At 40.9% G+C, this 12,106-nt stretch overlaps 1 protein-coding gene across 13 annotated transcripts in view; it reads left to right on the top strand.

Annotated features, from left to right (window-relative positions):
- nav1b (neuron navigator 1b) overlaps window positions 1-12,106 on the top strand; it is an 87,577-nt gene that overhangs the window by 39,337 nt on the left and 36,134 nt on the right. For 9 of the 13 annotated variants that reach the window (XR_006829086.1, XM_046076018.1, XM_046076017.1 and 6 more), the window contains 3 exons: window positions 2,606-3,340; window positions 9,210-9,312; window positions 11,304-11,663. Coding sequence is in view for 12 of the 13 variants with exons in the window: in XM_046076018.1 (XP_045931974.1) it covers window positions 2,606-3,340; window positions 9,210-9,312; window positions 11,304-11,663 (1,198 nt within the window). In the remaining variant the exon portion in view is untranslated. Of the gene's footprint in view, window positions 1-2,605; window positions 3,341-8,924; window positions 8,937-9,209; window positions 9,313-11,303; window positions 11,664-12,106 lie in introns of those variants that run through there. The other 4 variants (XM_046076022.1, XM_046076020.1, XM_046076019.1 and 1 more) reach the window with 2 other exon arrangements.

Here is a 12,106-nt window from a genome sequence, read left to right as displayed (position 1 = left end):
TAACGTCAATGCGCGCGCGCGCGCGCACGCGCACACACACACACACACACACACACACACACACAGTTACTCAAATGCCCAGTTGGAGAGTGAGAATCAGACCCAGATGTGAAAGAAACAAAATGAAAGTTGCAGCTCCACCCTCCTCTCCCCTGAGAAGTGGTGGCTATTTGAAAGTTCCTACATTTATGTTTACAGAATGAATACTAAATTTTTTTTAATCCGTCCAATAGTTGCCTCATTAGACTAAATTCCCTCAAAACCACAAATGTCAACCTGCTGGTGGCGCTAGAAGAAAAGTCAGGGGATCACTAAAGTCATTGTTCACGGGACCTCGAGTCCGAGTCAAGTCTGAAGTCTTTTGAGGACGAGTCTCAAGTAGAGTCTGAATTCACTGTGTTTGCAACTTAAGTCGGACTCGAGTCTGAGTCTCAAACTCAAGTCCCCATCTCTGTAGAAATCCATCCAATAGTTGTCGAGACATTTCACTAAAAAACAAAAATGTCAATGCAAAGTGAGTAGGATTCATCAGCTAGGGACCTTGAAACAAAATTTCAATTCATTTTGGACTGGACCAAAGTTGGGAACTGACTGACTGACAGACAGACTTAGATTGCCATCACTAGAGCAACTTAAATCCAGATGTTTTAAAATATAAACTTAACTCCTGATGGAAGGTGTTTGTTTTCTTTCTGTCTAATGCAAACTTTATGCATAGATTTCCAATGAAAACATCGAGGGCTTGCAGTAAATTTGACATGTCGGAATTCGTTATCATATGATTCATTAGGAAATTCCCACTCTACAAAACAAATAAGCAATACACTGTGTCAGTGTAAGGACTCCCTCAGTGATCTGGAGTCAGCAGGGGAGCCCTGGAACCCGTGATGAGGAGGAACAAGACGACATTGTTTCCAGAAATTAATTGCCAGATCAAACAGCCTCACTGGTCCATGAGCTACTCCGGGTGCCCTGAACCCCTTAGAATAAAAGCACTGGAGTGTTTGCCCATTGTGAGAGTCAGAGTAGTACCCTCTGGGCATTGTAGCTGACTGGTCAGTCATATCCAGTCGATTTGCACCATCTACCATGCAACATGGCATGAATTCAGTCATGCTGTGTTGTGGAAAAGAGCAACTGTTTACTCAGTCATTTACTTGATGAGAACAGGGGGAAAATGTATTCACCAGCATTGCATTTGGATTATTTAAAGGGAAATATTTCTTAACAATAACCCATCATAGCAATGGGTGGTATCACAGCAGTTTATGGAAAAAGTGTTTCTTTGGCCGCTGTGTTTGTGCAGAGCAGTGAGGTCTGATGAGAGAGGGTGGTTTCCATGGAGCAGCGCTGCATGTGAGCCTCCTCAATCCTTCTGAGAGACAGCGGTGTGGAATATCTTAAAAACATGATTACACTCATATGTTAGCAAAAAAACGTGCCTGGAAAACAATGTGACTGGTTTTTCATTTTAACACAGTTTTGTGTGTACACGTGTCTTTCTCAGATTTTGAGAATATTTCCAAAGGTGGTTTTGGGTGTGTTACTTGCTTACACTGGCAAATGTTGTCACTCGCTCAGTCTGCTTAAGTGAAGTCACCCATTTGGCTGATACACCTTTTGGATTTTAAGCAAGTTTTTTTTTTTTTTTTCAAGCAGTAGACTAAAACTACCATCATCAAACTATTATTTTTTGTTAGTTTTCATTAACATCCCATTAAGAACATTACCCTTTAATATTTATATATTGTTGATATTATATGACAAAAAAAGAGTTGTCCGTTTATCCAGCACACTGCAGATTTTAGCATATGATTTATCCAGCTTAAAATCTGGATATGATATCCCAAGGAAGCTCAGACAGGATCAAGAGATAATCTGGATGCTCCAGTTGTTGCATTGTGTGGGATTTTGACAGTGATCATAATGTATGCTATGGTTTCTAATTACATATCTTAATGCGTATCCATTCACATTAATGACACTTCCTCAAATATCACAAATCATACCTCATACTAGAGTGTATTGAAGGGGGAGGGGGAGGGGTAGAACAAAGGAATCAGAAGAGATGGTGGGAAAACATGGTGTGGTAGAGGAAAATGGTGCCTCGTTTGAAAAACCACAGATGATCATTTCTCATCGCCCTCTTGCATTACACATATTCTGCTGAGACACAGCAAAGCATCTTTAAATGAAGGGAAAAACGAAGAAGGAGGGAGGATGGGAAGGAAGTCGGAGGCGAGGGGGAGGCAGCAGAAAACAGGGGGAGGAGGGAGCGTGGTTGCGTCTGCCGTCGCTGTCATTCCGCTGCTGCGCGGTTCAGCGGCAGGAGGGTGTGCTGAAGGGAGGAGTGTGGAAAAAACGGAGGAAAGGAGGACGGGAGGGAAGGAGGAGAGAAAGGGAGTGCCTGGGCAGCACTGCAACAGCTGCAGCTGCAGCAGCCTGTCAGGACGAAATAGGGAGAGAAGGAGACAGAGGGGAGAAAGAACGCTGCAGGATTGCCTAAGAGGGAGCATTTTTATTTATGTTTTTGCACAAGGAAAAAGGTCTGATAAGGAAGCCTATTTTCTCCCTTGCTGATGCTTTTCTATATGGTCTCATGCAGGAGGCATGCTTGGAAATAGTGTGAAAAGCAGAGGAGATTTGAAGATGGAAAGGACGGATAGCACAAAGGCATACGGCCAAGCAGATGGCAAAGGAGTTGGAATGGCAGCTAAGAGGGCCAAGTCTGGAGTGCCCCAGAGCACACAGCGGGGTGAACTGAAGGTTTACCGGGCGGGTAGCTCTGATGGCAGGCTACCAGTGCCTTCCAATCTTCGCAAGCAGAGGTCTATGACAAACCTGGCTATACTCACTGATGCTGAAAAGAAGTTGCACCTTTATGAGCCCAAGTGGTGTGATGACATGACCAAACCTGGAGCAGTGCAAACCAAGATGGGCAAGCCAAAGACAGCAGGGGGTGGCAACAGTGCCGGAGGGGGTGCCCCTCTCTCTCGAAACTTATCCAAATCTGAACACTCACTGTTCCAGGGCAAACCCAAGCCCTTTAGCCCTCTGGCGGCTCCATCTGCTCTGAGCAAGCAGAGCCGCATTCCTCGTGGTCCTTACGCTGAGGTGAAGCCCCTGAGCAAGGCACCTGAGGATGGGAAGTCCGATGACGAGATCCTCTCCACCAAGGCGAAGGGCAATGCTAAGAAGCAGGGAGCTGGAGCTGGAGGGGAGTCCGGTTCCAAAGGCCAGGGGGAGGAAGGGGGAGACAAGCCCTTCCTGAAAGTGGACCCAGAACTGGTGGTGACAGTGCTGGGGGACCTGGAACAGCTGCTCTTCAGTCAGATGTTAGGTGAGTACAGCAGAGCAGTCTCGATACCTCTACTACCACAGGGCCCTTACAGTGTGTGGTCGCCATGTGCTACAAACCAAACGCCCCGCTTGTACAATTTCTCAGTGCTTCTCAAACGACGGCAGCACGCCCCTTTTGATACAGCCACCACACGGCACCTGCTTGCTGCTGCAGACCCACATTCCCCCTGAATGGATTTTATGCAGCTCAGCAACTGAGGGGGGAAAAAACGAAGGCATCCTTCTTGTGCTTGCAAAGCATGCTCCTCCTCTTATTTCAATGAGTGCTGCATCAGTTTGGTATTCTGCTTTATGTGAAAATGCCAAAGCTATTATGATGCTCTATTGTTCTTATTCCTCCAGCATGTCACTCAGGTGTCTGAGGCTTGGTGCCAGTGATTTTGTGAAATGTGCTTGCTTCCTATGATAGCATTGTCAGCTGATTGCATGTAAAAAGCCTGAGGGGTTGGGGATTATTACCAACAGACTGATCGCCTTTCTAAAGCCCTCGTTAGCTGCAACATGTGCCGATGCACTCGAGGGTCCATCCACTGCTCCACGTATGCTTCCAAAAAGGAGGGATGGGAAAGAAGGCATGCCATATTGAATTCATTTTAGGCACACAGACACATATTTAGCCTCCTCCCAGCTCCATTCATCTGTAGAGCATTGACAGATGGTTTACACCCTGTGTACTACAACCATGCAAATGGCAGAGAAAATGGCTTTCTCTCTGGAGGTGTAGGTCAGGTGTATCAATAGGAAGGTCTTGATGAATAATTAAAGGTATTGATCAAATGAAGGTTATTATGATTAGATGAATTTTGTTTTTGTTCATTTCCTTGTAAATCAAACATGCCTCCTTATTTAATTGTGGGTGTACCAAGTATGTAATTATGACCTGTATTTCAGTCACATGACATGAGACAGTGTCTTTATCTTTGAAGGCTTTTCAATTCAGCTTTACCCAAAATGAGATGCATTATAATTCAACTTGCAAAGATATAACATGACCCTCTTTAATGTAAAAAACTTACATTTTTAACCTCAGTCTCATGTCTGACACTTTTGATAAAAAGTTTTCCAATTTAAAGAACTGGAATTCCTAAAATCCTGTCATTGACAAATCAGGTTCAAGTGTGTCATATACCAAAAAGCATTTAATTTATTATTCAATTATTTATTATTCCATTGCTCCAATATAATCATGACAGCATGTTCTCTGTTGCATCTTAATGAACACGTCTGTGGTGATTTGATCTGTTCTCCATGCCTCGTTAGCCTATATGGACATCTGTCACTCATGTTAGTCACACTTAAAGTCCACTAAGAACTGTAAACAATAACACAGATACCATGAATGGATGGCATGGCATGGCTAGCAGCATTGTGTGCGAAGCCCCAATCAATTGCTCTGTATTTGTATAGTGTCTTTCTAGTCTTTGTGACCACTCAAAGCGCTTTTACACTACATCGCATTCATACACTGAGCCTAAGTGCTCAAACGGAAACTAACATTCACAAACATTCATTGGGAGCAATTCAGGGTTCATTACCTGGCCAAGGACACTTCAACATGCAGGCTGGAGGAGCCAGGGATTGAACCGCCAATATTCCGATTAACGGGTAAACCTGCTCTACGTCTTGAGCTGCCCATAACTTGTTCAAAATTTCAAATAGCTCTACAGCATCTTTCACCACACCCACGTCTGTTTTGTTAAAGTAATTACATAAAATTTTCAGCACAATGCTTCGAGCTGTTAAACATATTCTCCACAATGTAACGCATCAACCTCCATGATGTTTCCAAATCAATTTAAAGTCATTATTTCTCAGAAAGGGAGTTTATTATCTTTATGAATTATTTAACATCATTTAAGATAATAATCCCATGTGGGCCTTTGACATGAGTCAAGTGCATTGTACCCATGAAAGAAACGGCTACCAAAATGGAAGCAGAACATGGGGATGAAAAGGCGAGAAACTATTGCACACTGATTGAGTTTAACTGCTGAGCAAGATGGAGAAAAATTTCTTAAAATACAGTAATATGAATGTTTTGCATTCATGGTAGCATTATCTAAACACTGTTTTCTGCACATTAGACTGGAACTTTTTCCCCCATGTCCCTACTGTACATGTACAGTGGACATGTTTGTTAATGTAAAATAGTCTTTATTCATAGTCTACAGTATATTTAAGGCCAGCTTAATGCTGTGCTCTGCTTCTCATTATAAGCTGACTGAAAGGATGCTTTTATTTCTGACCATAGAGGGTCTCTTTGTTTACCAATATAACATCAAGAATGGTGATCTTAGTTAACAGGCTCATTTATTAAACTTACTATCTAAGTGTATGCACCATGGTCTCTCATACAATACTGGAACATTGCATACCACAGCCTCATCGCAAGACGAGGCTGAAGATGCGCAACAAAATATAAAAACTTCCATCCAGATTTAGATCAGATTGAATTTTCATGCTTTTTTTTTTTGTGGTTTATTAACCTTATGAAATACTTGCAACCTTTGTTTAACTCAGGTATTCTTCCTCTTCACACAGAGAAACTGGGTTTGCACTGTCTGCTGTTTGATGAATGAAAATAGACAAATCAGTTGCTTGAAATTATTTGCAAATGATGAATGTACTATGACAAATAGAGTTAAGGTCAGTAGGACAATAGATATATATTCATGAAGAAAGCAGAAGATCAGAGTAGCACGGACAGCAGTACTCTGGAAGAAACTCTGTTCTAGACAACAAGGGGTTGAGCAAACCTCATCTAACTGTAATTATATGTGATCTGTCATGCAAGATCCGAAATGTAGCAATGGCCTACAGCTATGTAGAATCATAGAGGAGCAGTGAAATAGGTACTGGATATGGGCGAAGCAACGGTCACGGATGGCATTATTTCAAGCTATGCAAGGGCCGCAAAATGTTGAGATTTTTAAACCAGAAAACTGTCTCATGGTCAAGTGATATATCTGATGTACTGAATACCGCAGTTGAACTGGCAGGCAGACTTGTAGAAGAAAAAAAAAACATGTAAAAAATGGTGAGTTGGGGGTACCATTAAATGGGAGTCCCCCGTCTTTATTTTGGGCAAGGTGACAGTTTTATTCACAAGGTCTTTGATGCTGCCAGTTTGAACAAAACTGTTGGTCAAAGCTACAACATGATTGAATGTTCATATTTTCAGCTTATATTGAACAATAAAGCAATGGAATTGTGGCCTAAGAATCACATTCAAGCTGTCATCTGTAAACTTAACTACTGCGTGTGATAGCCATTCACTATGAGCTCTCTATGTGGCGCTCAAAAAAGTGATTGCCCACTTCTCCCTCTTTCTGACATCGCTGTGAGTGTGTTTCTTTTTTTCTTTTCCCATGGGTATTCACTGTATCACAAGCATGTTTTGAGAAACTCTGAAAAGCACTAGGTCCACTCTTCTCTTCTGGTGTTGTGCAACATCTCTTTTTTTTTTTCTGTCAAGTGCCTATGATTTCTTGTGAAGTCTGATCAAGTGAAACAGGTTTTGAAATGAACTGTAAAGGTAGTTCAAGACTGTTTGTCATCTCACCTATTGTCTTGTTTGTTTATGAAAATTTTAATAGAAATTATACTAATGTCTCAATTAACTGGTGCAACACGTAGGACCTTTAATGCTGACTTAGCAGTGTTTGCCAGGTTAATAGCAAAGGGCCTTAACACAATTTTAGAATGAATTTTTCCGTACTTTAGTCTGCCTCTGCACTGTCAACTTCCTGTGTTGCATCATTCATAGGTCTTTCCCGATTCACATCTGCTTCAGTATTCTGACCGAGTTTTCCCTCTGTGTTGTAGACATCACTGCAATGCAGGGTGCCAGAGGACTGTCAGTCACTGCATGGGAACACAGTGCATATTGCATACAGTATATACTTAAAACAGATGTGAATGACATGTGTGCTCAGTGTCCAGGATTCCTGCTTGAGCATATTCTCAGGAATTCATCACAAAGTAAATTAGCAGTATTCCAGAATTAGGATGGGGTTAGTTAGGTTTGTGGACGTGATGTGACCAAAAGATTTATTCCTAGACTCACTCAATCTTTATTCTTTATTTCAAGAGACCACAATGGAAATAAGTATTAGACTTTGTACTGTGTAAGCCTTGACATTTGTGGATATTGTTCTACAATATGTCTCCCTTATCATAATGTCAACTGAATTAAATGAAATATCCCTTTGGGATCACAGTAAGCTTTTGCATACATATGAAGTAAAGTTAATGCCACAAAAATTACACTTCCTATTAACATAATAAGGAGTTAGTTTATGTTCACTGACAACATATTTAATTTGTTTTCTGCCAGAATAGTCAATGTTGCAAAACAATTTCTGATTGTAGCAATATTCAACTTTGTTTAGGCACTCACAGCGCTTGTTAATGAAAGATAATAGTTTCAGTTCAGTACAGAAAGAAGTCTTGAATACTTTAAGCATGAGAAGTGAGCTAAATTCTTTTACTGACTGAGTGTAACATGTGAACCTCTGACTACTGGAACCTGGTGAAAATTAATGCTTTAAATGTTGCTGACAAATCTCCAAAATTGCCTCCAATTTATTAAATGGTGCACTGTTATCACTGTCCATGACAGTGTCATTCACATTTTATAGATGCAAAATGAACAACCATGCAACATGCTAGGGAGTGATGCAGCAACATGATGATGATTCAATAGGTTTATTGCAACAGAGTAAAATATTAAGTCTCTATGGTGAATAGTGAATGAGGGAGTGATTTTGGACACAGCCATTGACTTCAACTGATGATTCGACTTAACTCATTATAGAGAGAGAAGTTTCTATCAATATAACATTAACTCAATATCTTATTCTTTCTAGCTCACATAGTCATAAATTACAGTGCTTGTCAATATTGTACATACACAATACACAGGAAGAACCATATTGCTTTATACTGAACGTATCGTATTCCAGAAAATGATTTATTGGTTTTTCACTGAGCCCGTAGATGCATGATGTATTTGGGTTCCATGCTATTGAAACCTGCTAATGAAACCAGTTAATTTATCAATAGTTACATAATAACAATAATATCTATAATGAACAAGCTCTTCATTTTATTGCATATTTGGAACCCATATTGTGGGCTTTGAATGTGTGAACTGTATGTAAATGTTTGTGTTTGATATTAATGCTTACCTTCCCCAGCCGCTATACACCCTGCTGAATTAGTTCAACATCCCCTTATGAGAGCAGCATATTCTTATTTGACGTGTGTTACCCTTACATCCTTGCCTATCCTCCAGCTATTCCAGTTAATGCATTGAATGTTAATTTCTTTCTCCCCAGGGTTTTTTTTTCCTCCACTGCAGTGGAAAGCCTCCAACTTCTTGTGTTTTTGAGACAAGGACGTTTCTCCCATTTGTTACAGCTAATACGACAACACTCCCAGTTCAGCTTACCACTTCAACTGAACTGAGATAATGCTTTATACAACAAAATAAAGAAGCTCTGGAAATAAATAAATCGGCACCTTGAAACAGATCCTGGTGTGGCATGAATGTCAGAATACAGTACATCCCCCTGGTGGGTAATCCAAGTTACAGGCACAACTTCAGTGTTTTATTTTCAGGATGTACCATGTCGATGAACATATGTTTTTCTATGTGCTTAAAAGGAAGACACCTGTCACATCAGTCCAGACACAAATAATGCATGTGGAGTCAAAAATGTGTGTGAGTGTGTGCATGTGTGATTTCTCTTAAAATCCAAGCTCTGACCAAAATAAAACAGCAGCTTAGTTTTTTTTTGACACACTAAATGTTTTATAACCTCTTGCTGTGCATGACTGACCCACAGACCCTGAATCCCAGAGGAAACGGACTGTGCAGAATGTCCTTGACCTCCGCCAGAATTTGGAGGATACAATGTCGAGTCTGCGGGGCTCCCAGCTTAGTCATAGGTAAGTGCACTATACCTGCATTTAAAAATTTTGTTTCATAATGGTGTCTGCAACGCCACTGGCTAATATCACATTCAGTCCAAACACGGTGTATGTTTGCTCATAAAATCATAAAACCCTGAGCCGAATTCGGTCTTTGGTTTAAACTGAAAAGAAACAACCTCATGTGAACAACCAATGGATGACTTGTTGGATCGATACATAACACATGTGTAAACAGTTGTGCTGAGGCTGCTTGGAGAGTTGCCACCTGGTCCACATCTGGCTTCCATTCTTCTTAAATAGCCCAGCTCTGTTTCATGGTCATGACTTAATTATAGGAATCTATCTGTTTGGCTGTCATAGGCAAAAGGCCCCAGCATAAATTTGTTACAACAACCACAACACAAGACACTGGTGGAGGACAGGCCTTTATTTCATTTGGACATTAAATTTGGGAAGTAATATCTTGTGTAAAATGAAGGCAAGCAGGAATACCACTCTGCTTATATCTCTTAAAACCTGTGGTAATGAGTATTTTTATTTTAACACAGAATCATTTTTCTGTGTAATTTGAAAGGGTCACTCCGTGCAGATATTATTGAAAATTATAACCCAATTTGTCAGCTCTATAAAGCTTTTAAGCCTTTTTTTCACTCATTATTATGATTTTATACCACCACAGTAACAGTGTGGGTGATCCTAAGCTGCTCTCATTAACCCATGAACCTGTCCAGTATCAAGTGGCTGATAGAGGTACTCATTAGCTGTTAAAGAAACTTTAGAAAGCGAAAGACCCAAAATCATAACTAAGGCCAGTAAAATACTAAACTTAGGGTATAATGCAAGACTTCAAATACTAATGTTGCTCTCTGCTGGTTGCTAACACATTAGCCATAACAACTTTAGAAGCTAGTGTGAAATGGTGGTTATGTATCGCTGAGTCTGTTTCCTAGTGGTCAGAAATAAATTAAAGCAGCATTTAAGTCTTCTGTTTCCATGTAAATGCTGTGCCTACGAGAGCCAATTTTCAATTTCAATTAATCACAGATATTTTCTTATCAGCAAATATGTCCACCAATAATTTCAACACAGAATGCCAAAGATATGTTTGAGTTATAGGCTTACATTTTTTCTTCAACTTGGTCACTGTAACTAAAGATAATGAGATATCACTATGAGACTTTTTTTATCTCTTAAATATTGACATTGGTATCAGCCACAAAAATCCATCTGACTACACAGCCTCTATGAAACATATACATGTTTTGATTGTTTCATTGAGAATATGTAATGGGCTTCGGGCTATTTCAGACAAAAATGACTGACCAAACAGCTGTTTTTTAAACAAGCTATCATATCGATCAGTCAGTTTCAGGACTGGCACCAGTTAGCCTCCATTGATGAATTATCCATCAACAATGGATAAAAATACTTCCATGGTCAGAGCCATTGCAATATTTATTTGGGTGAGTTGGTACATGTAGTTATGTAAGCGGCAGACACAGAAGATGCTCAGAGCCATTTGGAGGACATTTCTAACCATGACCCACTTACAGGACTGAATAGGAAAACTTCGATATACTCTGTACAGAATAATTGAAAGAGGTGTACTGTCTTTACAACAACATTTTTTGGGTGTGATATGCAAAGCAAAGTCCTTGGTGTATGTTTATGTATTGCTCAGAGAGAGACAGAGAGAGAAACTCTTATCATATACACAGGGATATCAAGTTATCCCTCTCTTTGTCTTTTGGTTTGGTGAGGCCACATTTCCAGCTTTAGTCCCAGAAGATGATATGACACAACTGCTGTATCTGGGTCAGCAGCAACTCAATGCCACTGTAGGTTTCTTTGAAGGACTTCAGAAAAGGGTTTTTTACTCTGGTCTCATCCTTTGCAACGTTGTTGGTATACTGATTATGTGTGTCGTTCTGGACAAGACTGTCAGCTAAATGCCTCAAGTAGATAAATGTAACACACGCTGACCCTTCCCCCATGTGTCTCTCTAGCTGTGTGGACAGCAGTAATGTGGGCTATGACAGTGATGAGACGAATGCTCGCAGCATATCCAGCATGTCCAACCGCTCATCACCTCTCTCCTGGCGCCATGGCCAGTCCAGCCCTCGTCTTCAAGCGGGCGACGCCCCATCCTCCACTGGTGGCGGATACCAGGGGACTAAGACAGGCTCACAGTATACTGCCCATACAATGCCAGCTCGCTGCTCCAGCCGCCTCAGCAGCACGTCTCGCATTGAGCTCATCGAAGGGTTGGACGTCGATGACACCGACCTCAAGTCTGGTTACCTGAGTGACAGTGACCTTCTAGGAAAGAGCCTGCCGGATGATGACGACGACAACCTGGCGAATGGGTGAGAGCAAGCGTGGGTTTTAACTTCTTGGTACCATGACAACACAAACCAATCAGTGATTGCAGACAGTTGCATGCTGATTTGTTCTTTAGGCCTCCACCTTGTGACTTTGAAAAAGTCAGATAGTTGTTGCAGTAAAATTGCATTTCACTCACAGTAAGCATTAAGCTGACTGGTGTCCTACTTGCTGGTCTTTGCTTAATTTCAGTATTTAATTAGGATGCGTAGAATATGCACATTTTAATATTCAACAGTGGTACAGAAAATTTCATGAAGGAAAATCTTTCAAGCTGGCGCATGGCTTTCTGCTTTGTGTTGGTATCTGATGTTTTTCACTGAGGAGAGAATTTGAAAACTCTTCAGGTGTCCTCTTGGTTATGCAATGATTAACCCCTCCCCTCTGACTGATGTAAACTGTTCAGCTTCTGAATGTTGTGAAGATT

This window comes from Micropterus dolomieu, linkage group LG18, assembly GCF_021292245.1.
Source record: "Micropterus dolomieu isolate WLL.071019.BEF.003 ecotype Adirondacks linkage group LG18, ASM2129224v1, whole genome shotgun sequence".
NCBI lineage: Eukaryota > Metazoa > Chordata > Actinopteri > Centrarchiformes > Centrarchidae > Micropterus > Micropterus dolomieu.
This window is presented reverse-complemented; position numbering and strand designations above follow the sequence as displayed.